This window comes from Canis lupus, chromosome X (genome assembly GCF_003254725.2).
Source record: "Canis lupus dingo isolate Sandy chromosome X, ASM325472v2, whole genome shotgun sequence".
Classification (NCBI taxonomy): Eukaryota; Metazoa; Chordata; class Mammalia; order Carnivora; family Canidae; genus Canis; species Canis lupus.
Window position 1 is genome coordinate 15,288,473 of NC_064281.1, and position 25,619 is coordinate 15,314,091.

The 25,619-nt window shown below is 44.2% G+C and overlaps 2 protein-coding genes across 5 annotated transcripts in view; one reads left to right on the top strand and one right to left on the bottom strand.

The window, feature by feature from the left end:
* The first annotated feature begins 6,760 nt into the window (after positions 1–6,760).
* PDHA1 (pyruvate dehydrogenase E1 subunit alpha 1) lies at positions 6,761–24,477 on the top strand. Of its 3 annotated transcripts, none has more exons than XM_049107877.1 (11): positions 6,761–6,957; positions 11,227–11,286; positions 12,052–12,225; positions 12,996–13,122; positions 13,811–13,902; positions 15,114–15,206; positions 16,042–16,197; positions 16,373–16,444; positions 18,561–18,628; positions 20,007–20,115; positions 24,094–24,477. In XM_049107877.1, the coding sequence occupies exons 1-11, from the start codon at positions 6,901–6,903 to the stop codon at positions 24,229–24,231; spliced, it is 1,146 nt and encodes a 381-aa protein (XP_048963834.1). In that variant the 5' UTR covers positions 6,761–6,900; the 3' UTR covers positions 24,232–24,477. The 3 variants fall into 3 exon arrangements, with proteins under 3 accessions (XP_048963834.1, XP_025293846.1, XP_048963835.1); XM_025438061.3 differs by lacking the exon at positions 24,094–24,477 and adding an exon at positions 20,413–22,538; XM_049107878.1 differs by lacking the exons at positions 11,227–11,286; positions 24,094–24,477 and adding an exon at positions 20,413–22,538 and having other exon boundaries at positions 6,789–6,984; positions 12,023–12,225.
* MAP3K15 (mitogen-activated protein kinase kinase kinase 15) overlaps positions 21,611–25,619 on the bottom strand; it is a 112,867-nt gene continuing 108,858 nt past the window's right edge. The window contains exons 25-29 of one of the 2 annotated variants that reach the window (XM_049107876.1): positions 25,367–25,592; positions 23,721–23,833; positions 22,335–22,444; positions 22,179–22,255; positions 21,611–21,737 (exon numbers count right to left, since the gene is read on the bottom strand). In XM_049107876.1, the coding sequence (XP_048963833.1) occupies positions 21,611–21,737; positions 22,179–22,255; positions 22,335–22,444; positions 23,721–23,833; positions 25,367–25,592 (653 nt within the window). Of the gene's footprint in view, positions 21,738–22,178; positions 22,256–22,334; positions 22,445–23,720; positions 23,834–24,993; positions 25,108–25,366; positions 25,593–25,619 lie in introns of those variants that run through there. The other variant, XR_007409529.1, reaches the window with a different exon arrangement.

The following is a 25,619-nucleotide window of genomic DNA, read 5'->3' on the forward strand; positions in this document are numbered from 1 at the left end:
ACCGGGAATGCAACCCGAGCCAAAGTCAGACGCCCAACCGACTGAGCCATCCAGGCGCTCTTCTTTTTTTTTTTTTTTTTTTTTAAGATTTATTCATTTATTCATGAGAGACAGAGAGAGAGAGGCAGAGACACAGGCAGAGGGAGAAGCAGGCTCCCCATAGGAAGCCCAAGGCGGGACTCGATCCAGGATCCCAGGATCACACCCTGAACCAAAGGCAGACCCTCAACGGCTGAGCCACCAGGTGTCCCTAAACAATTGTTTAATATCATCAAACATCCAGTCAGTGTTTATTTTTTAAAAGATTTTATTTATTTATTCATGAAAGACACAGAGAGAGGCAGAGACACAGGCAGAGGAAGAAGCAGGCTCCATGTAGGGAGCCTGAAGCAGGACTTGATCCCAGGACCCCAGGATCACGACCTGAGCCAAAGGCAAACGCTCAGCCACTGAGCCACCCACCTGGTAACACCCATCTAGTAAGTGTTTAAACCAAATTATCTGATATATGTTTGTTTGTTTGTTTGATTGATTTTACAGTTGGTTTGTTTGAAATGCAGCCAGGATGATCTACAGGTTTCATTTGACGAGCAAACCTCTCAAATCTCTTAGCATATGATATTTCCCTTGTCCTCCCTTGTCCTGTTTTTAAATCTTGCCATTTGGTTTTTAGAGACACCAGGTCTTCTCCCCTGTAATGCTTTCCCATTTTTTGATTTTACAGATTGCATCCTGCCGGCTGGTAGAAAGTCTGGAGGCTTGCTGGAATTCTGCTTGGATTTGGAGGCCAGAATATTCTGCAGGTGGGTGAGGTGCCTTGGGCTGGTCTCGGGCAGGAGGTTCAGGGCAGCTGCTTGAACAGATGCTCTCAATTTAGTCCTGCGTTCTAAAGTTCCTTGTGGCTAGATCCATTATTTAATGTCAGGGACGTGAAAACTTGAGGATTCCTTCTGTATTTGTTAGCAGAAACTGCTCCGTAAAGAACTTGCCCTCACTAACTATTGGTTTACAGTGAAATTCAGTCTGTACAGGAGAGGTCGGATATATCCTTGATTCTTTCACGGGTTTTTGGAATAGTTACTATTGGGCAGGTCTTTGCTTCTAGGTCTTTCCAGTGGGGACAGTTAGGATGTATATATTTTAAGGGGAAGATAGACATGGGTTTACACTGCTATTTCCAATTCAAATTCAGGACCATCAGCCTCTAACCTCTTTGATTTTATATTTGTGTCTCTTTTATGCAGAAAATCTTGGTTCCCAATGACATTAACATACATTCACATTGTGTGTGTGTGTGTGTGTGTGTGTGTGTGTGTGTGTGTGTGTGGTCTCAAATAACAACATGGATAACAAATTTAAGATTTTTTTTTGGCAGATGTTTCTGTTCTGGTTTTACTACTGTGTTGTTCAATAGCTCCAGGCCATTCTCTTTTTGATTATGTTAGCAACCTGGTATATGGTTAAATTCATTTGTTGCTCCTCATCTCCATTTGTATTCCATTTTGTTTTATGATTATGTAAAACATTTATATGGTTCCAAAGTCAAAATAGCCCCTAGCCATAATCCTTCTGCCAGCATGGGGCCTAGCACATCAAAGGCACTCTAGTGTTCACTGACTTTTTTCACCTGGGTATATGATCATTCTATTCTAAGTCATTCAAGGGGGTAGACAGCTCGAACCAAGAAAACCAAAGGCATGTAAGGACCATAATTTGCCCCCAAGTTCAGCCAAGCAGAGAGCCAGACATGGGGCTTGATCCCAGAACCTTGAGATCAAGACCTGAGCTGAAGGCAGACGCTTAACCAATTGAGCCACTCAGGTGTTCCTCTTGGCAACTTTCAAATATGCGATACAGCATTATTGACTATAGTTACCATGGAGTACACGACATCCGCAGGATTCACTTATTTTATAACTGAAAGTTTGTACCTTTTGACTCCCTTCACCCACTTCACCCCCACCCCCACCCCTGGCAACCACCAATATGTTCTCTGTATCTATACGCCTGGGTTTTGTTTTTGTTTTTGTCTTTATTTAAATTCCACAGGTAAGTGAGATCATATAGTGTTTGTCTTTCGATGTCTGACTTATTTCACTTAGCATAATGGCCTCCACGTCCATCCATGTTGTCTCAAATGGCACAGTTTCCTTCTTTTTATGGCTGAATAATCTTCCATGTTGCCTGTAGACCACATCTTCTTGATGCACTCGTCCATGGACGGACGCTTAGGTTGTTTCCGTAAATGGCTATTGTACACAATGCCGCAGTGAACATATAGGGGTGTTCGTGTTTTCATTTTCTTCACATAGAAGCCCAGAAGTGGTATTGCTGGATGATCAGGTAGTCCTATTTTTAATTTTTTGATGAACCTCCTTGCTGTCTTCCATGGTAGCTACAACAATTTCTATCCCCACCAAGAGTACACAACAGCTTCCTTTTTTCCACACCTTCCCTAACACATGCTGTTCTTTCTTCTTCTATTTTATTTGGGGAGGGAGGATGAGTGAGCAGGAGAGCACAAGCATTGGAGAGGGAGAAGCAGGCTGCCCATCCAGCAAGGAGCCCGATGCGGGGCTTGATCCCAGGACCCTGGGATCATGACCTGAGCCAAAAGCAGATGCTTAACCACCTGAGCCACCCAGGTGCCCCCATGATTCTTCTCTTTCTTAAGATTTTCTCTTCCTCAGGCCCCTGCCTTTTATTATTATTTCTCCATTTCCCTGGCCTCTCCTCCTCCACAGGCAAGAGTCCTTTGTTACTGTTCTAACACAGATGAGATTACTTTGGCCCATAGGCAATGCCTATGAACTGCAACCTTAGCCTGTCACCACTCATATAATACCTGAATGTCCCTCACCTTCAAGGTCACTTTCAACTCTAGTTTTGAAATTTCGGGCCAAAAAAAAAAGTGCAAAGAAAATATCCTACTTATTATAAATTGGATTACCTGTTTCTCCATTTTGAATTTACCATTTTATCCTGTGTGATTAGTATCTTGTAGGGAGCTACTTTGAGATTATGCATATGTGTTGTTTGTCATCATACTTGCACCCAGTAGTTTTAGCCTCCAATGAGCCCGAACAATTACTACTGTGGTCTTTGCCAGATGGTGATTCCCTCTCCCCTCCCCCGCTCCATTTCCATCATATTTTCCTCCTCAGTCAATTGGATTTCTACTGTAAGGAAAAGTTGCCTCTTCTCCCCTACTTATTTATTCAATTATGTACATATGTCTGTATGGATTCATGGGGATTTATTTTCTTCAATGGGTTACAATCCACTACTATTGCTATTTATTTTATTGCTCAAATAATAGGGGCTTGGAGTAGGAGGGAGAAGACAAAGAGAAATATAAAGGCTACAGGAATAGCAGATAGAAAAGCAGCCACTGCTCCCCATCAGGGCTGAACAGCACCGAGGAGGAGACCGCTTGTTGGAGGGAGTGTTGCTTGCTGGATGTCAGAGGAGTTCCCTGAGTCACCATCTCTAGAGGAACTGTGTCGTAGGGATGGGGATACTCAGCCAAAGTATTTAAGAGTCATTGTGAGACCCTTTTGCACTCTCTCCTTTCCTGCCACATCGACCACAAAGGTTATGTATTGAAATATCACAGTGTCATCCTGGGTTTTTGAGTGACATCATGGAGAAAGTACCTGGACGATCCATATTGGACATAGACCATGAGTGAAAAATCAACCTCTGTTGTAGTAATCCACTGATTCTTGACGTTAATGTGTTATGGCAACATAGCCTGGTCAGTCTCACTTGACTTGTACAGTGGTCCAAACTTTGAGAAACAATGATGTACACATTTCCCTTCATTATTCTTATAAGATCCTACATCTTAAATCTTTAGAGTGTTTGGGTAGTAATGACATATAGAAGACATAGTATCTGCTTCTTGCAAATATGAAGCAAAGAGCAAAGAACAACTTCCATCTAGTCTGCTACCATCTACGAGTTCCCCCAAAGGAAGCAGAAGCTACCTAGAACTCAAAGAACAAGCACTAAGGGAACTTTTGTGCTCAAATGTGATCAAATGTCCATTCAGCAACCAGACTGGTCTTAAGTGTTCAGTGGAAATGGAAATTAAATCATGGCCACTTCCCAGCTCCTATCCTTGCAATTGCTTCCCATCCCACTCAAAACAAAACTCAGTTTCCTTCCAAAAAAAAACAACGATGAAAAATCCCACTAGGGCCCTCCTTTTCTGGTCTCTTTTCTACTTCATTTCTCCTGGTCCTCTGCCTGTTTTATGCCACCAAAGTCACTTGCTCATTTATTCCCACTTCAGGGCATTTGTATTTGTGATCCCTTTGTCTGAAAAGCTCTCCTTGGGATTTTTGCATAGTTTGCTTCCCGAATAAATTCAGGTCTCTGCTTACATGGCCCTCCTCAGAGGAGCCTTTCTGACCCTCCTCCTTATTCTCTATCCTCTTACCCTGTTTAATTTTTTTTCAAACAATCTATTGTTGCTATTATATGTTCATATATTTATATGTACTTGTTATTTACCATTAGACCATAGACTCTGTGAGATAGAGCTTACATTCTACTCGTTCCCTGCTATATCCCCAAAGCCCAGTATAGTACCTGACACAGAATTAGTGCTCAATAAATAGGTGTCAAATGAATGAATGACTTTATGTCCATATGTTCTACATTGCTCTTGGACACACAAATCAGCATCACCCCTGTGCAAATAAGTCCCAAATGTGTATTTCTAGCCACATGTTCCAGATTTACAACTCCACCTTCCTAGGGAACAAAGACAGACAGATAGGTGTTCCACCACCACCTCCAGGCCAACAAGAGGCCATCCAGGCCAGCTGATACTCATGACCCAAATATCTAATCTCTGACCCTTTTCCTTCCTTTTTCTTCACCCTTCACATTCAGTCAGTGGCAGCATGTCACTTCCATCCCTACCTTTTAACGGCCCTGCTCACTCCTTTGTGGAGTGCTCTTCTCACTGTAACCTAGTCATAGAGGTGGAAGGCATCAATAAGGTCTCTCAGTCCAGGCTCCTGATAGTGTTGAAGTCCTTCTTCTAGCCATTCTGACATCTGGTCTTGCTTTGAACTTTTGCTTTGAATACTTTTGGTGACACCTATAAGGAATCATCTCCTGGGACAATTCTCATTTTAGAAAAAAATTGATTGTTATACTCAACCGAAACCATTTTATTCACACATATGCTCACAATAACTTTTCCTCCTGGAACATGACTGGTATGAAAATGTGTAAAGATGTATCTAATCCTCTATGGTTTTACTGTTCAGCCTCTTTTCTGGGTTTCCTCCTGACAGGAGAATTATACTTCAACCTGTTGAACTCAGATACGGTTGTGTGACTAGCTCTGGTTTATGGAAATTGAGAGGACATGACATGTGTCACTTCTGGGTAGAAGCTTTGAGAGCCAGTTTATTTATTTATTTATTTTTTATTTATTTATGACAGTCACAGAGAGAGAAAGGGAGAGAGGCAGAGACACAGGCAGAGGGAGAGGCAGGCTCCATGCACCGGGAGCCTGACGTGGGATTCGATCTCGGGTCTCCAGGATCGCGCCCTGGGCCAAAGGCAGGCGCCAAACCGCTGCGCCACCCAGGGATCCCTATTTATTTATTTTTTTTAAGAGAGAGAGGCAGACACACAGGCAGAGGGAGAAGCAGGCTCCATGCAGGGAGCCTGACGTGGGACTCGATCCGGGGACCCCAGGATCACGCCCTGGGCTGAAGGCGGCGCTAAACTGCTGAGCCACCAGGGCTGCCCTGAGAGCCAGTTTAAATGATCCCTTTGCCTTTTACGGTACAGTAGGTACAGTAAGTTGCTGACAGATGCTATTCCATCAGTTTGAGTGCCAGAGTGAAGATGACATGGAGCAGATCCCAGCCAAGCCGTGAGGGACCTGAAGTGTAAACAAGGTGACTTGAGTCCTTGAGTCGGTTCAAGTTCTTGGAGTTCAAATTGTGGTTTCAGCCTCTCACCATTCTGACCACTGTCCCCTGGATTCCACCCATTTTTGACAACATTCCCCTTACATGGGGACCCCAAATCTGAACCTAGTATCCCAGGTGTAACCCCACTGGCCCACAGTCAGCTCTCTGACCTGGGAACTCACTGAATCGAGCCTAGACTTATTTTTGTGTTTGCTTCTTTGTGTGTGCTTTTATTATCAGCTGTGTCATGCGGCTGTTAACTCCCGTTGAGCTCGCGAACCAGTAACTAGAGCTAAAGGCTTTTCCCAGCTGATCTCTCAATATTTACTTGGGGAATTGATTTTTAGATCGTAACTCAAGTACACAGGGCAGCATTTTACAACTGTTACATGATCTCTTAAAGACAAGTTAGCAGCAGAACCATTTACAGAAACCAGAGGTTCCGTCTCGGCTCCGACCACGCCATGAGTCTTCATCTTGCCGTGCATTGAACGAAGGCTGCCAAAGTGCAGCCCCGGCGAGACTGGGCGCACGGCAGGTGGCCCGTACAGTTTCCCGCCGTGCACGCCTAACCTGAGTCGCAAAACTCCATGAAAAGCCATTTTCCCGCGGGGTTCCGGAGGCGGGGCTCCACTTTCCCAGGCGGACGCCCTCAAGTTCCCGCATCCCCGCCCGCCCGTGACGTGATGACGCAACGAGCCCCCCAGTGCCCGCCCCCTATGGCGCCAACACCCAATGAGCGGCCGCGGACCTCTTCGGTGGGCGGGACACGCAACTGGGAGCCCGCTTGGTTGGCCTGCGGCCTGGCGCGGCGCGTGACGAATTTCCGTTTCGTCGGTCGTGCTGCAGTTAAGGCGTGGCGTCCGCTCCGGGCGCCTGAAGGAGACTTGGGAGATTTCGGGGCCGCGCCGCCTGTGTACTTGGGAGTCGCCTACGCCGCCGCCGCTGCCGGCAATCCATGAGGAAGATGCTCGCCGCTGTCTCCCGCGTGTTGTCGGGCGTCTCCCAGAAGCCGGTGAGGCAGCAGCATGGGCGGCCCGGGGTAGGGCGCGAGCGGGGTCGAGGCGGGGCCCGACGCGGGAGTACGGCCAGGGCTTGGGGGCGCGCGGTGTGGTGCCTCTTAGGGCGCTGCGGAGCGGCCGGAGGGTAGCGGGCCTTTTGTTCTGCCTTCGCGCCTGGCACTCGGCTCCCTGCTCCGGGACTAGCGGCTGCTGGGCCCATCAGCCGCAAAAGGGGGGAGGGGAGCTCTACCAGGTCCACGGGGAGGTCAGCTGTGACTCCCGGCGCTGGCTACAGTAGGTGTGCTCCAGAAATGCCCGTTCATTTACTGCTGACAGAAAAGGGGGCCTGGGGCATCCACGAGTCCCCAGTTGATCCTGCCCATTCATTTGAAGTCTTCCTAATTTTGTTCTTCTTGACTAAGAGGCCACGTGGTGTGTTAAGAACGTGAACTTCAGAAACTGGTCCTGTTCAAACACCTGCCTCACCATTTACTAGCTCTGTGAGCTTAGGCAGGTTTTTGTTTTAAATCTCCCTTGCTCGGTTTCCAGCTCTCTAAAGAGATAATACGAGTATTCACCCCAAGGGGTTGTCCTGAAGCTTAAACTCTTGACATATATGTAAACCTTGCCAAATAGCGCCTGGTATATAGTAGGTGCTATCTGTGTTAGATGTTATTTCAGGGGCACCTGGGTGGCTTAGTGGTTGAGAGTAGGGCTTTGGCTCAGGTAGTGATCCCGGGGTCCTGGGATCAAGTTCCACATCAGGCTCCCCACGGGAAGCCTGCTTCTCCCTCTGCCTATGTCTCTGTCTTTCATGAATAAATAAAATCTTTTTTTAAAAATGTTACTTCAGTGCCCCCTTGGGTATACATTTGTGAAACACCTTCACCCAGCTCTGGAGGGTTAAGTCTGGGTCATGCTCACCAGAAATCACCACCCCTCCTTTCCCACAGTGTTGAGTTTTTCTTGGCAGTCACTTCCAAGAGCAGTCAAGCAGAACCCGGAGGAAATTGCCCTTCTTACACGCACACGCTTAGGGTAAAAGTAGCTAAAGAAAACAGCTTTGGTGCTTGGGAGAGTGGGGTTAGAGGTCAGCACTATTTATGGCTCCAGTTTTTAGATGTGCCTCAAGCCTTCCAGCATTTTGACCTCTAGGTATGGGGAGGTAGTATTACTGGGTAGAACTGTAGCCAAGCTTGACTTGCAGTTCAGGTTCTAGTAACTTCCAGGACTTTGTGGCAGTTCTGCTTACTGTGGGCAGAAATCATTGAAAGGTAGGAAGTATACCCTTTTGGGAATCCCATTGACTGAAATAACTACAAAACATAATTGGGGGGAAAAAAAACACAATTTGGTTCATCAGTCATTAGCATTTAATTGCAACTAGATCCACCTAAAGGATAAGCTCATTTCAGTGTTATTTCTGTATATCACATGATAGATCCAACATTTCTTGAGATCTTAATATGTGCCAGATGCTAGGCTATTTAATCTCCACAACTTCAGTTTTTAGTTGAATGTAAGTAATGGAAACACGTGTTCAACTTTATATGAGAATCTTAGTTTTGTATCATGTTAAATTTAAAGGGTTGTAGTAGAAAGGAAAAACTTTGATAGAATTGGTGATGTTCTACAGAAAAAAATTAGTGTATGCGTTTCAAATTACTGTCATCTCTGTGTCCCTAGGAACAGAGAGAAGCCATTAATATTAGAGGCTCATTTGCTCGGCTATCCAAAATATTTCTGGTTGTGTTTTTCAGTCTTCCAGCAATGCGTTGGCATGAAATGCTTCATCTCCATAAAACTTTGGTCTCTTCAAAAAATCATATACTACTGCCCAAATCAAATAGAAATGAATTTTGAGGGCAGCCCAGGTGGCTCAGCGGTTTAGCGCTGCCTTCAGCCCAGGGCCTGATCCTGGAGACCTGGGATCGAGTCCCACGTCAGGCTCCCTGCATGGAGCCTGATTCTCCCTCTGCCTGTGTCTCTGCCTGCCTCTTTCTCTCTCTCTCTCCCCCCTCACCCCCCTCTCGAATAAATAAATATTTTTAAAAAAATGAATTTTGAGTTCTAGTAATTTGTTAACTGGATAAGATCAGAGTAGAATATAACTTCATTTAGTCAAAAATTGTTATTGAGAGAAAAGATTATTACAGCGGAAATGGATTCCTATGTATAACATTTCTTCTATTTAATTAGTTTTTTTAAAAATAACCATTAGAGAGATGCCTGGGTGGCTCAGCAGTTGAGCTTCCACCTTCAGCTCAGGGCGTGATCCCAGAGTACCGGGATTGAGTCCCACATTGGGCTTCCTGCATGGAGCCTGCTTCTCCCTCTGCCTATGTCTCTTGCCTCTCTCTCTCTGTCTCTGTGTCTCTAATGAATAAATAAATAAAATCTTAAAATAAAAACGATTAGAGACAGTGACAGTACAACATTTTCCCTTACGTTCTCTAAGATATTAAACACCTACTTTATACAATGAGTTTTTTGAAAGACAAATTCCTTAAACTTATTTGTATCACCTGTGCTTAGAAAGTGGTTGTTTCTGTCTTGATGGGAGTAACATCTGGTATGCTTACTTATTTTTAAAGACACTTTTGCAAATCAAAGTGTCAAACCCAGAATGGGAACTTGGCAATCTGTGGAATAAGAAACTTACCCAGTTCATGACGGTTTCAAGTGTGTTTCCTTTCATCTAACAATGATTTTTTAGCATTAAGAAGTACAGGTTCAAAAAAGTATTGGTCTCTGATGATTTTAAAACAAACACTTTGAACACTCTAAGTAGCGTAGCCTGTGTTAACACAACTGAAACCTGATAAATAAGCACATTAGATCCAAGAGCCTGAAGTGCACTGAGCACTCTGGGGACATCTCATCAATAATTACAGTTTATGGAAACACTGATTACCTGATTTGCTCTGTTGCAAGGATAGGGAGCTATTAAACTGGGTTTGGGCCCACAGACACACATAATCTACAGTTAACAGATAATTCTTCAAAGTATTTTTCTGTGCCTTAGTATAATTAATGCCATATATGCAGGCAATAGGTAAAACAAAATAGCCAGAAAGAGGGGTGGCTCAAAGTAAGGAGCACTCTTTCACTGTCTAATATATAGTCTGTCATTGTTGGTTTCAACTTTAAGATCTTCTCAGTGGGTTTGGTCTCTACTTTTATTAAGTTTTTTTGAATTCCAGTTGACATACATTGTAATTTCAGGTGTACAATACAGTGTTTCAACAAGGTCTTTAGTTTTATTTATTTATTTAAATATTTTATTTATTCATGAGAGACATAGAGGCAGAGACACAGGCAGAGGAGAAGCAGGCTCCATGCAGGGAGCCCAATGTGGGACTCAATCCCGGTACTCTGGGGTCACGCCCTGAGCCGAAGGCAGACGCTTAAGCGATGAGCCACCCAGGCGTCCCATTATGTCAGTTTATAATCAGTGTTTGAAAACATGGCACAATGTGACAGTACAGTAATTGTAATTGGTTAAGTGTTTTGCGGTCTAATCTGGACCTTAGCTGTCACGTAGAGTACCTCTGTTGTGAGCAGGTATTTTCAATTGAAAGAGTGACAGAGACATTTCCCCAGCTTTTTACCACCCAAGCGATAGCAGCCACCCAAACATCAAGAAGGGAAAGCTGGTTGCAGAGAATCTCTCTCCCTTCTGAGGCTTCTGGAGGAGCCTGTCCAAGATCTGAGCTGTTCAAATTATACAATGTCCGTAGAGTCCATTGAGTATCTTTCTTTTGTCTTCTAGATTTCTCACTAACACATGTCTCGTACCTTGAGTAGTTTAAAATATTTTTCTTATGGAGCCATTTCATAGAGTAGTGGTTTGCCTGAAATAGGAATTGGATCATAGTTTTATATGAAGAATAATTCTGACAGTTTGTTCAATGTCTGGTTATGACTGCAAATAGCAGAAATAAAGCCCACAGGCTATCTAGGCTATCTCTTTAATTTGGCCACTAAATTTATTCTATTTTCACTGTAATTTCTTTGGAAACAAAATGCCCAAAAGGATGGGTTTGATTTTGCCTCCCTTTCTCTTTTTGCTGTTACCCTTCAGAGGTGGGTATGATCATGGTTCATTGGCCAGAACATGGATTCATTTTGAAGGCAAGATCCCAACACCGTAAAGAGAATGGAGGGATAGACCCGTGAATATGTTGGGGCTTAGGAAAATTCCAGGATTGCATTCTGAGAACTGATTTATAATACCTGACAATAAAACATACTGATATATTTGTATATTTTGGTCTTTCAAGGCAAGCAGAGTGTTGGTGGCCTCCCGTAATTTTGCAAATGATGCTACATTTGAAATTAAGGTAAGAGGTGTTTTGCTTTGTGTTAATAATTTTTCCACAGGTAAACATATTTACACAGTTTTACCTTTGGAATAGAACATTTTGATATTCATGCTTTTTCACCATTTTATTCTAAATGTTCTAGTGTCAGAGGTTCAAAAAAGTTTAGCAAAAATTAGAATTCACTCAGCAGCTTGCTGTGTTTCGGGGAGGGGACAGGGTATGGGCTAAAACAAAGACTTAATCTAAAATTTAGAATGTGTTTCAGTAAAACATTTCAATAAGAAGTTTCTTTGGGGTGCCTGGGTAGTGGTGAGTTGATTGGCTTCCTTTGGCTCAGGTCATGACCCAGGGGTCCATTGGGCTCCCTGCTCAGAGGGGAGTCGCTTCTTCCTCTCCCTCTGCCCCTTTCCCAGCTCATTCTCTCTCTCTCTCTCTCTCTCTCTCTCATAAATAAATAAATAAATAAATAAATAAATAAATAAATAATAAATCAATCTTAAAATTTTCTTAGACTATTCCTTTCAAAGTTTGTCTTTCAGCCTGTAACTCCTTTGACTTCCATGGGTTTTCAGTGAAAGTCATCTTAGATTTCTTGCCTCCAAAACTAGATCCTCTCACATAATGAGCTTTATGATGAAAGGAGTCAGAAGTAATATGCAGCATTTCTTATGTGCTCCTCTGCTGGTTTTTGAGTTAAATATTACTGCAATAAGATATTAGATCTCTAAGTGGGTAGTCAGTGTTTACATTGCAGTAGCTGGAAGTTAACTGATTCCATTTCAGAAATGCGATCTTCACCGGCTAGAAGAGGGCCCTCCCGTCACCACAGTGCTCACCAGGGAGGATGGGCTCAGGTACTATAGGATGATGCAGACTGTTCGCCGAATGGAGTTAAAGGCAGATCAGCTGTATAAACAGAAAATTATTCGTGGTTTCTGTCACTTGTGTGATGGTCAGGTGAGTGGTGGTTTTGTAATAAAACAATGTTAGATGTAGGAGTTTAAGTATGGTTTGTATTTATTGGTTTTTACCCTGCCTTATGCCTCTGAAGGATTTGAGGCCTGCCTGTCAGAATAAAGATGAGCATGCTGAGGCCCGCTACTAAGCTCATACTAAAGAATTCATGCACACGTCCCATTGCTGGTGTCTTGCACCTTGATGACTTTGTGATCACCTATAGTGCATATACTCATGGGGGAAAGGGTTTTTCACTTTGTGTTTTGTTTTGTGGGTTTAGGCCAAGGGTTACGAATTAAAATGCCTATGGGGACCAGCTGGGTAGAATAAATTAGTGAAGAAAGTGGGACTGGTAGTGAACTGGATGAAGTGGGCCAGGCCCTTCCCACTAGGGGACACCATAATTTGGTTCCAGCCAGTTGGTGCCATATGGAAATACAGGGTTAATGCTTCCTGTTGGTCCTTCAAGAGAGGACAGAAGTGTTGATTTTCATATGAAATTCCCCTAATATTAATGTTCCCCCCAAAGTAACATTTAATATTCAGGATTTTTCTCCAAATCACTGCATGGGCTTGAAATAGTACATCTATGGATTATTAATTTGTAGCTTCTGGCTTGAGCTTTACCTTCTATTCTGTTTGCAGTGAAAAATCAAGCTCCTTTTGTGCTTATTAAGAGTTCTACTAGGCTAAATTTTCATAATAGTCTAAGGATTTTGTCTAGAAATGTGTATTGTATTGATTCATTGCTGCTTCTTCCTTTTATGCAGGAAGCTTGTTGTGTGGGCCTGGAGGCTGGCATAAATCCCACAGACCATCTTATCACAGCCTATCGGGCTCATGGCTTTACCTTTACTCGTGGCCTTTCTGTCAGAGAAATTCTCGCAGAGCTTACAGGTTTGCTATTGATTTTTCAAAAAGGGGAAATCAGTGAAATAAATTTGCAGATCTCTCATATTAAGATGCTATTACAACTTAATTAAAACGGTTTTGAGTTAAAAAAAAATCTCTCTCTTTGGGTTCTCTGTTACCTCTGTTGTGCTTTTGAGTAAACTTACCATTTTTGAGGTCATTTGGCCTTTAGGTAAAAGTTTTAAAATGTTAGCTTCGTAAAATCATAATACTGTTTGTCACTCAAGCATGCCAGTAGAAATTAGCAGTCATAGAAAGTAAGTGGAGCAGGAGTATTTCATTGTATGCAATTTAAATTCTAGGAAGCTTTTTAATATTCCCTTTGTCCCCCTTGACTCTTGAACTGTTCAGTGTACCAATGTAGGATAAATCGGAAGATGTTTGTAACTAGCGCCAAAAAAAGGCGGGGGGGCCAGGGTACCATGCTGATGTTTAAAGGAAACCCCATGGTCAAGGAGCTGGGAAGGTCAAAGACATTGGCCTGGATTGACCTTCATTCAAGGACTGGGAGATAAGGGTGGAGTATATATTTGCCTAGAGGGATGGGTGCTTATAGAGTTGAACTAGCCTGTGAGTTCTAGTGGTTGATGAGCCTCTAAGTAGATACTTGGGGTGTGGTTTTCTTTTGTTTATTTGCTTTCTGATGTGTATGTGCACATGCTGCCATTTGTAGGACGAAGAGGAGGTTGTGCTAAAGGAAAAGGTGGATCGATGCATATGTATGCCAAGAACTTCTATGGGGGTAATGGCATTGTTGGAGCTCAGGTAATCCATGACAAGGATGAGGGGATTGCATGCTTTCCTAGATCTGGCCCTGGATCATGTCTTAATGTTTCATCCCCCAGAGAACTTCCCTCTGAAATATTTTAGTACTTTGGAGGCTGAGTGGACTTTAAAAGACCTATTGCTTCATAGCCTACCATTTTATCAGTTAATAAATAGATTTGAATAGTGATATTTTTTTTAATTTTTTTATTTATTTATGATAGTCACAGAGAGAGAGAGGCAGAGACATAGGCAGAGGGAGAAGCAGGCTCCATGCACCGGGAGCCTGATGGGGGATTCGATCCCAGATCTCCAGGATCGCGCCCTGGGCCAAAGGCAGGTGCCAAACCGCTGCGCCACCCAGGGATCCCTGGATAGTGATTTAAAATTCTCTTAGGTGTTTAGTTTTATATGTAAGCAAGAGCCCCTAGCAGCGGCCTATACCTTTATTATGTTTAAGTACATTGATTGCTTTGTCACATCCGCTTAGGCCTTCCTCTCCCTGCTGTAGACTGCGGTTGAGGGTATCTGAGGAGGAAAGGCAGGTGATCAGGATCTTAGGGGCCACATTAGACATCACTTCAGCTTTTGTGGTTATGTAGTCCTTTTTGTTCTCATCAGTTAGTGAATAATGAAGTATCAGCCTGGGTGTGATATGTAAGTGATGAATCACTAAATTCTCCTCCTGAAACCAATATGATGCTCTGTTAATTAACTAGAATTTGGGGGATCACTGGTCGCTCAGTGGTTTAGCACCTGTCTTTAGCCCAGGGCATGATCCTGGAGACCCGGGATTGAGTCCCACATCGAGCTCCCTGCAGAGAGCCTGCTTCTCCCTCTGCCTGTGTTTCTCTCTGTCTCTCATGAATAAATAAATAAAATCTTAAAAAAACTCAAAGAAGTAACAACATAAAATTATAACTGGATTGTTTGGCTCACTTTGTAATGTGACTTTGCTGTATGTTAAAAAACAGTTTCATATTTTAGCTCTTTAGTCATTGAATCTTTACAGAAGTGTTATTTAATGGTTGAAATAGAAGAATTATTCATGTTGCTTTACCAGTTTGATTATAATTTTGGGGGTAGGGTAGAGAGTTTCTAGTGACAGTGTAATTTCTGTTTTAAGTTCTGGTGAGAACTTGAAATGCAGAGCATTAATTTCTCCCCTCATGGATTTCTGTGGTTCTTTTCTTGGTTGTCCTTAATATTAGGTGCCCTTGGGAGCAGGAATTGCTTTGGCCTGTAAGTATAATGGAAAGGATGAGGTCTGTTTGACTTTATATGGCGATGGTGCTGCTAATCAGGTGAGTATGTGTCTCTTGACTTTGCAATAACCATTGCAGTTTTATCTCCAAAGTGTTGAGTAGTCAGAGTTCATTTGTAGCGAAGTAGTCTATTGCCTAGTAGTTGAAGTAGTCATATTGGGGCAAGCTAGAATTTGGTTTTATGGCCAGATTACAGGTATACTTTGTGGCACGTTGCACAAGTGCTTAATACGGGCACACACCCAGGAAGAAGCTCTCCTCTGCCTCCAGCTCAGTGCTTCACACCCTGTGGGTGAAGGACCTTTTTCCAATTTAACCCAGTGCAGACTTGTTCTTATACCAATCCTGTAATGTACAGACTCATTCTCTTGGAGAGCATGGCATTGGCTCATGGTTTCTGAGCCCTGGCTCTTTCTATACTTTTCCTGTCACGGTCGGAGTCCTCACCATTCCACAGACAACACTCTGAGGCCCTGCTCCGGATGCTGATTCTCAGTCATTGGTTCACTCTGGTTGTCCAGTGGGTCTCCTAGGATTTATAACAAAGCATAAAACTAGGTAGTCACAAAGTTTTACATGTTTCTCTTTTCCTACTATATTCTACACCACTGCCTTGGCCCCACCGAAACAAGTGGTGGAATTTATTTGGTTTGTCACTTCCTTCGGTTGCAAAAAGAGATGATGCTTGCCGTTTCTTCCTCCCTCACCAACACACTCCTTTGCCTCAAAAGCTCCGCTGTGGAAGGTGAAGGAAGCTTTTCATGTTTTATGAAAGGTCTCGTGCCAGGAAGAGCAGCAGCTTTTGGGGACAATGAAGAAGTCTAGAGAAAAGTAGCAAAATGAAACTACTTGAACTGTTTATACATACTTCCAGGGTCAGATATTTGAAGCTTACAACATGGCAGCTTTGTGGAAATTGCCGTGTATCTTCATCTGTGAGAATAACCGCTACGGAATGGGAACGTCTGTTGAGAGAGCAGCAGCCAGCACTGATTACTACAAGAGAGGCGACTTCATTCCTGGGCTGCGGGTAAGGGCGCCTGGTGTGCAGCCGGGACTACCCCTTCGCGGCGTGATAGCTCTGTGTGGGTCCTTGACAGTCCCAGACACACACAGGCGTTCTCTGTTCATAGCGTGTGAACGGGTCCTGTAAAATTGGTTTGACACGGTTTGATTTATGCTCTGCCCTTTCCGTGTATGAACAGGTAGATGGAATGGATATCTTGTGTGTCCGGGAGGCAACAAGGTTTGCAGCCGCCTACTGTAGATCTGGAAAGGTAAGACTCAACCCTCTGGGCTAGAGATGTCCATTGACATTTATCTTAAAAGAATGTCTCCCATGTGTCTATTGTAGCTCTTCAGGGGTTGCTGGTAATTAGTTGTGTAGAAGGCAGGAGCAGAGTCCAGTGAATTGGGTCCCTTTGTAAATACTGTGGTCTTGATAGCTTACCTCTTAGGAAACATCCCACATTGCCCCTGTTTGGGGTGAATCTTTCCTCTTGAGTGCTTCCTCAGCATTTTGCCTTGTGGTTTGGTTATTTTTATTTATGCGCCTCCAACCTCTACCCACCCACCCCCACCTGCCACCCTGTTAATCATAATAAGCCCCTTGAGTGAGCATATTGGGGACCCCCCTCCCAGTGCTCAGCACAGAACTTTGCTGGGATAATAGGCATTTTGTGTAAGCTCATCTTCCATAATTTAAATATTACGGTTAAAGTATGTAATCTTCACCTTGCTGTTTCAGTCCTGAGAATCTGGACCTTTCAGGTAGAGCAGTAGAGGGAGAAGGGAACAGTGAGGTTGGCTTAGATGCCAGCAGAGCAAGTGGAAAGGATGATGTTCTCCCTGAATTGGTGTTCACAGCCCAGAAAGCATGCCCCTAGGGTTTACCTTTCCATGACACCCCTGTGTGGGAAGACTGGGCTACCAGTGATGCAAATGGAGAACGAGGGTGGAGCAGGGAGGGAAATGTGGGGGGGTGCTGCACATGAGAACAGAGGAATGAAATCAAGTATGGCTGAGGTGGCAGAGAGCTCAGCAGTCTACGTCGGGACTCCAAGACTAGAGAGGTATAGACTTGAGCAGTGGATATCATTCCCCTCTTCCCCAGTTCCTGAAAGAACATGTGGAATACAAACTTAACGTGGAAATAGGATCACTGGTTTATAGTGTTGACTTTATTTTATAATTTTATATATACTGGTTTATATGTGTTGACTTTCTCAGCCTCATCTTGGAATTAGGGGAGAGTCTAGAAACCCCCTTAGCCTAGCCCACTGTTGTTTTCCAATAGCTCCTGGGTGGCGCAGAACAGAAAAATAGGTGAAAAATAAATCCTTATTGAGGGATTGACCTGGGTCAGGTGATGCAGTAAGCACTTATGTGTGAACCAACACAACCCCTGAGTTAGGTCCCTCATCTGTACAATAACTAAGGCACAGAGCAGTTTAAGGGTACGTAGCTACTATACATGACAGCCCAGATTGGATCCCAGGCTCTTGGACTGAGAGCTGGGCCTCTCCCTTTGCACCCCACCCCCAACTACTACACCACACTGCCCAGGGATCCTAGATCCACCCTCTTCCCCTCAGTGTTCAAAGCTGTCTTCTGGAAGGGGGCTAGTGAAGGAGGAGCAAACTGTCCTGGGTGTGGTCGGGCTGGCCAGCCGAGTCCTGGGGTTAATCATCATGTGTTGTCTGTTACCACCAACGTTGTTACACACTAGCCGCATCTGTGCCGGATTGGTTGTCAGCCCTTATAGGTGAGGTGGAGATTGACCTACCCAGCCTAGTTTTAATTCTCCCTTCCACACTTTCCAGCACATCTAGAGGTCTGCTTTTAGTCCTATTCTGTGGGATTTTGTATTGTATTTTTCTGTACCTTTTTAAAAGAATCCAGATGCTTGTAGATCATTCATATGTGCCTGAGGGGGAAAAACTAGCTTTATTGGCCCTGAAGATAAAAACCATCCCCTTCCTTGCTGTCATACCTGCCTTAATGGGTTTTTCTGCATTAAATCTCAGCTGTTTTATAGGATTATTCTATGTCAAAGGCAGTGCTGATGAAATAATATCAGTGGGCTCTAGAACATGCTGAATGCCTTTTTGATTCAGAAACTAAGTTCTTGCGGTGCCTGGGTAGCTTAGTGGTCTGCCTTTGGCTCGGGTCGTGATCTTGGGGTCTCTCTCATGAATAATTAAAATCTTAAAAAAAATAAAAAGCAACTAAGTTCCATATAAACTAGAAGTATCAGAAAGGAGAACATAATTCTTAAGTCAGTCAGCTAATAGGAAATTCTTGACAACTCAGCCAACTTACAGAAAATCCAATGAGAATATCTTTGATTCTGAAAGGATGTGCTGTGCTCATCGTCTCACTGGGTTGTTTTAGGGGCCCATATTGATGGAGCTACAGACTTACCGTTACCATGGACACAGCATGAGCGACCCTGGTGTCAGGTATGGTCATGGGAAATCTGGGTGTGGTGTCCCTGGGTGGGTGGGCTTTGTATGGTGCTACTCATATGAAAAAGCAAAGCATTTCAACATTTGCTTTGGAAGCCAGACACCAGTGGGCTTCATGCGGTGAATTTGTTGGTATCGAGTAATTATTTGAGTCTTTGCCTGGAAGCATTCGGAAAATCCTTATTTGTAGTATGTACATGTTAGCATGAGCAGTAATGAATTGCAGAGAAGGGGGCACCTGGCTGGCTTAGAGGGGAGAGCATGTGACTTGGGATTTGTGATGTTATGGGTAGAAGTTACTTTACAGAGAGAAACTGTTGGATAAAACAGGTCAATGGTATAGCATATATATATTTAGGGACATGTAGCTTTTGTAGGCATTACCCAAATATAGAGTTGAAATGTGAAAACTTGGCTGGTATGGAGTGAGGCCACCTGGCACGTGGGATATTCAGTATATTGAAATCAATCGGTCAAAAAAAAGGTAAGTTACATTAGGAAGATAGTTTTACTTGCCACTTAGTGACCCTGGCATGTAATGCTGCCATCCCAGAGTGTGACAGAGTTAAAAGTAGTAGATTTAGTCAATAAGCCCTAACAAGCCTGAGAGTAGATTGGTATTCTAAGAGAAATGTTATAAAGAACAACTTAGATGGAAAAATGTACTTGGTATTTTCAAAAAAACAATAGAGCCCTTTTAGTGGTGGTTGGAAGATATAAGACAAGGATGTATGTACAGTTGACCTTTGAGCAACACAGGTTTCAACAACATGGGCCCACAGATCCAGGGATTTTCTTTTTTCATTTCTCTTGACTATAACACTTCTTTCCAACTTCCGTTAAGAGCACACTATATAGACTAATACATGGAAGTAACATACAAAATACGTGTTAATAAAGTGTTATTCATAAGACTTGTTTTTCGGGAGTCAACATTTGCAGATTTTCAACTGTGTGTATGGGCGGTTGGCGCTCTTAACTGACTCTCGAACACCGTGGGGCTTCTTTTCTAGAATCAGGAATTGGAAAACCTGTGCAAGTGTTCACTGGCCTCACTTCTCTGGGCTCCTAAAGCCTGATTTCCTGCTTGGTATTCTGCTACCTGCCAGTGACGTGAGAGGGCACAGGCAGTGGCTCTACCACTTCCTTCAGATCCTACATCTGGATCAAAAAAGCAAATAAAAGCTTGGCCCCTCCTCTTCAGAACACCTGAGAAGCCAGGGGAATCGTCAGGGTAGAGTTTGCCTCTAAGATTCTAGTATCTTTCATGGAAGAGTTCTTGTATTCTATGTGCACCCTCCCCCGGTGACCGCTCTGTGTCCGAAGCCCACGTCTCTGGAGCTGTCCTTACCTACTGTTTGTCTTCCTGTAGTTACCGTACACGAGAGGAGATTCAGGAAGTAAGAAGTAAGAGCGACCCTATCATGCTTCTCAAGGATAGAATGGTGAACAGCAACCTGGCCAGTGTCGAGGAACTAAAGGTAGGCTCGCCTTTTCCAGCAACCAGTTTTTTTTTTGCACCCAGAGAGCTGCCACTCCTGGGGGAGCTGCCTGGGTCAGTGGGAAAGTATGGGTCAGTCATATTCGCAAAACCTTGAAACCCAGGAGCTGTTTTTTCCTAAAAATATACTTTGGATGTTCGGTTCATAAAGAGCCCCTGTTAGTACTTCTATTCCTAGGAGAGTTCTAGTTGTACTAGCAACCTGTTCCAAGTAGACCTGCTTGTATCTATGCTGCTGTTTACTCAGTAACCTCCTGAACTATAATCTGATTTATAGGAAATTGATGTTGAAGTGAGGAAGGAAATTGAGGATGCTGCCCAGTTTGCCACTGCTGATCCGGAACCGCCTTTGGAAGAACTAGGCTATCACATTTACAGCAGCGATCCGCCTTTTGAAGTTCGGGGTGCAAATCAGTGGATCAAGTTTAAGTCTATCAGTTAATAATAGATAGTTACACCTTCAGTGGGATCCAACTCTAAGGGTCTTTGTGTTCTCAAATTTGTTAAGGAAGAAAAGCCCATAAAAAGAATATAGGCTAAGGTAGTAATTGCATGTGTTTTGTACAACAACTGTACAACAGTGTTGCATTAAAAGATGTTACTGCACACTTAGTGTGAATATTATATAAGGTTATTTTAGATTCAGATTTTTCCTTAAAATAGTTCTATTCCTTTTAATAACTGAAAAATAGTATACAACTAAATCAAAAGCCATTCATTCCTACGTTTGAGGGGAGTGGGATCATTCCCTTGACCCTTGGCAAGGGCCCCTGTGCCTCACCTAACAGCAAATACTACATGCACACCCTCCTCAGTGTGCGTGTGGGAGCTAAAGCCTCTTCACACTGACCATCATTTTTCAGTAAAAGTATATTATCTCCAGTCAGGGAGGTAGAAGGACAATTCCAGTTTTATTTTTTTAAGGATTTTATTTTTAAGTAATCTCTAGACCCAACATGGGGCTCGAACTCCCAACTCTGAGATCAAGACTCAAATGCTCCATCAGCTGAGCCAGCTAGGTGCCCCAACAATGCCATTTTTAAATAAGACCATAATCATTTCAAAGGCCAAATAACTTAGTTTTCTTCATTTATACATTAAATACAAAGCTATTTTCTTAATAGTTTTCTATTTACATTCATATCAAACATTAAATACAAGGCATATTCTTAAGTACAATGCCAGTTTATAGTAAGCTATGGTCTAAAACAGTGAGGCCCAGCCTGTTACTTTAGGGTGTATATTGAAATTTGTTTAAAAGATTCCATAATATTCTGGGATGTCAAATTAGAGTTCAGCCACTGTTCTCACAATACGTAAGTTCTACTCACCTTTAAAACATGTTGGTAAGAGATTTAAAAAGCTCATCCCATTTCAGCAATTCGTTAAAACTTCAAACTCTTAAATAACGGGGTTTTCCTTATGTAAACTTAGTGGAATTCGGGTGTATGTTAACAGAAATCTTAAGAAGGATGTCAGCTCTTCGCTCCCTCTGTCCCCTGGCCTAAGCCGACTGGTTCAGCCTCATCTCGGGCGGCTGGAGACCCCTGAGCCCTTCTGTACTGGCAGACTGCTGTCCAGAGCCGGCAGAGGCAACCACCACTAGGAGACAAATGAGGCTGCTTTAGAGTCGTAAGCACACCACCGAGTACTTCTTTAGGAGCTCTTAAGCTACAGTGTACAACTCTAGACCTGTCTAGATTGCCAAAATGCAGTTCCTCGCTTAACTAGAGGTCTTTCGTCTTGTATTTGGGCTCCAGTAGGAGGGCCAGGTGGCTCTGCGGAGCAGGCTGAGGAAGGAGGGGCTGGAGAGAGCTCTGGGGTTTCACCTCCCACTGGTACCCAACTCTACCCTAAGGAAACTCTGGAGTGAGAGAGGAGGTTGGGTAGTTGGTTTTCTGACTAAGCCATAGCCATACATAGGAAGGAGAATTGATTTCAGTGAAGGAGTAAAGTGACCACCACTTTGTTTTCTACTGATTTAAAAGCACAATCACATCAAAAAAGTCATTTTCTATTACAGTGTTTTGAAGCCATTCTTACCGTAGTCTAAGGTGTCTTAGATCTTCCCTAGTGATGTCATTAAGAATATCAGAAAGGGTATAACCTTCTTCAACAATCTGAAACAAAAATCGAATACAGAAGAGCTAAGCTGCTTTGTAAGAAGGGCATAGGAATGCTTTTTTGTTAGAAATTTACCTTTTCTATTGTACTCGAATCTGCTCCTTGCAGTTGTAACCAGTCCACAAGCTCTTTATCAGTTTTCTGCTCCTGAGACCCAGGAGGGGATGCTGAATTCTCTGTAGTATCTGCAACGATGTGAGATGTATTTTGTTGTATGTTAATGTTTAAAACTCTTCAAAAGTAACAAGGTGGATGAAATAAACTATTATACAACATAAAGGTGATTTGAAAGAAAATGAATTTAAACCTGTGTGAACTGGGGATCCCTGGGTGGCGCAGCGGTTTGGCGCCTGCCTTTGGCCCAGGGCGCGATCCTGGAGACCCGGGATCGAATCCCACGTCGGGCTCCCAGTGCATGGAGCCTGCTTCTCCCTCTGCCTGTGTCTCTGCCTGTGTGTGTGTGTGTGTGTGTGCGTGTGTGTGTGTGTGTGTGTGTGACTATCATAAATAAAAAAATTTTTAAAAAACTGTGTGAACTGTTCTAATTCATACTACACAACACTCCCTAGTTGGTGGATTCACTTCCCAGAGATTAAAGGGACCACAGGTAAGGGTGAGGTTACTTGCGAATCTGATATGCTTGCTATCTGTCTACCACCTTAAAAAAATAAAGATTTTATTTATTTATTCATGAGAGGCAGAGACACAGGCAGAGGGAGAAGCAGGCTCCATGCAGGGAGCCCGACGCGGGACTCCATCCCAGGACTCCAGGATCATGCCTGGAGTTGAAGGCAGACGCTTAACTGCTAAGCCACCCTGGCATCCCTCTATCTGCCACTTTAAATGCTTATTACAGTCTGTAAAATGCCTCTTGTAAGGAATCTCATCCTTAACTGCACTGGAAATCAAATGAGGAAATAGACTTCAGTCCTGAGATTTTGTGCCCGTGCTTATCCATCCCACATTCCAAGAGGTGCCTGCAGCTCTTTGCTAAGTGGCCTGAAGTGGATCAGGTTTAACTTGTGCAATAAATCTGCAATCACCCTTTTTAGGTATGTAAGGGCCGTGCCCTTTGACAGGCAGTCATGTAACCACTACTGTCATCAAGATGACAAATTTCTGTCACCCCCAGAAGTTCTTGCAGCCTTTTATAATCATTCTCCCCCCACCCCCAATTCTGATGTTTTCGGTCCCTAGAGTTTTGCCTTTAACAGAGTTTTGCATAAATATTCCATATTTAGGTGCTCATAGCATGTAGCCTTTTGAATCTGCCTTCACTGAGCATAATGCATTTGTGATTCATCCATGTTTTTGAATGTACCAGTGGTTTTCTGTTACTGAGGAGTATTCCAGAATATACTGGAGTACTTACTGCTTTACTAGAGAGTAACTGCAACTGTGGCAAGGCTGACTAGCCATTTTAAGTGGTCTCACACACAAAGCAAGTGGAAAATTTCTCACCATTAGATTTGAATTGTAACTGAAGATGATACAATTCCTGAGTTTTCCGCTCCAGGGTTTGCCGTAGAAGATTCTGGTACTCTCTTTCTTTCTGAACTAGGTGTTCCAAAAGTCTGGTTAAAAAAAATGCCATTATTCAGAGAGAGCCTAACACCATTCACACTGCCTGCTTTCAGCCTGGGCACCTTCCTTGTGTTCCCTGCCCTTGAAAACAAAGTCCGGCACTTGGCATTTTGTCTCAACGTGTATCACAAACCAGAAGATAACCTGAGGGTGAGCAGCATGCTCAGCCAGGAGGATCTGGTGAGGACAGCTTGTCTCCCTGAGTCCCATCAAGTGGCTGAAGCGAGCTCTTGGGCTCTTTCCTCTTCAGGGGAGGAAGCTTCTGACGCCAGTGGCAGGAGAGCGCCGGGAGGAAGGTGGCCTCAAGCAGAGGGAGCCCAGCACTGTGCTAAATGCTTCACAGGCACTGGTCTCACGTGCTCAAGACAGACCAGATGCCCCCAGGTAGCAGCACTCTGGGCAGGAGGTGCCGTCCTCCTGCTGTGTGCGCATGGCTGAGGCATCTCCAGGACACCGGGACAGGCGTGTGTGTCCACCATCCGCAGCTATGCCAGCTGCTGCGAGTGCTACTGAGACCGGAAGGTCACAGAAGGCCTATCATCAGTGCAGATGAAAAACCCTGAGCCCATATATAACAGTTTATATTTGATGATTATAAACCTTACCAGTAAAGATTTTAAGGAAGTGCCAAGTATCACTAGCAACTTTCACGTGTCATATTTTAAAAGCTTTCAAAATTTTGCCGCCACTACCTGTTAACTAAAACTGCATATCTCTCAAAAATGAGAGAACACTCTAGGTCTGTAAAAAATGATTAGATCTGCTTAAGGTCAAACTTCAGAGATCCCCAGAGTATATACAATGTTTCTTCCACAATACCTGTGGAATGCCAATACTTGGCACCACGTCTCCCTGTTAAATATTAATTGGCACTAGCAGTGATCATGTGGCAACAAGGCATAAGTCCACTGATGATGTGATTACCCAGAGTGAACAATCATTTTATTCATTTAACAAATATTTTTGAATGCCTACTATGTGCCAGGAAGTGAACAAAATAGACCAGCTCTCTTAGGGGGCCACCTCACGGCAATGCCAGGGTGCCCTGGCTGCGGAGGCAGTCCACGAGCACCTGCTGGGGAATCCTGATGCATCCCAGCAAGAGGCTCAAAGAGGAGAGGGCAAACTTAGGGTCAGGGTCATGGGCTACCTGTCCATCAGATGAAGCGCCAGCCAACCCTGGGCTTGGCTACTGCTGTGGGTGCAGGCTGCAGCCGCCCACCGCGGAGTCTGCTGGACCTGCAGGCCACGCCAGGGGCCTCATCTTTGTGAAAAGAAAGAAAAAGAATTTCCGAGGTGCTGCGGCCGTTAGCATGGCTGACTGCTGTGTGTGTGGCTGGTGGCAAGGCACCAGGACTCAGGGGTGCTGCCCTTAAAGGGAAGCGATCTCCCCCAGCTGAAGCTGAGAACACCCCCGCCCACCTCCTTGGGGAAGATGCTCTTCTGAGACCTGAGAGGGGACACTCAGCAAGTCTACCGATTCCCTGGCTGGCCCCAGTCATGGTACCCCCCCCCCCCCCCACCTGTTGGTCTCCTGTCTGAGCTCGCCCAGCTGGAGGCTCAGGTGCTGGTGCTGGAGCTGCTGGGGCTGGGCCCCGGGGGCACCCGCGGACGTGGGGCTGCTCCTTCCATATGCCACACGCTCTCCACTTCGAGGCCCGTCTGCTGGGGGACGGTCCTCTTCTACCTCGTCCGTGTCCTTCTCCAGCCCTTCAGCCTCTGATGCAGGCTCAAAGTGGGCTCGGAGCTCTGCCAAAGGAAGAAGGCAGAGGATGG

Bases quoted from the DNA above. Each gene is read 5' to 3' on its own strand.
- PDHA1 (XM_025438061.3), top strand. From the start codon at position 6,901: ATGAGGAAGATGCTCGCCGCTGTCTCCCGCGTGTTGTCGGGCGTCTCC. The intron at 11,287-12,051 runs GTAAGAGGTGTT...ATTCCATTTCAG, and splicing joins ATGCTACATTTGAAATTAAG to AAATGCGATCTTCACCGGCT. The intron at 12,226-12,995 runs GTGAGTGGTGGT...CCTTTTATGCAG, and splicing joins GTCACTTGTGTGATGGTCAG to GAAGCTTGTTGTGTGGGCCT.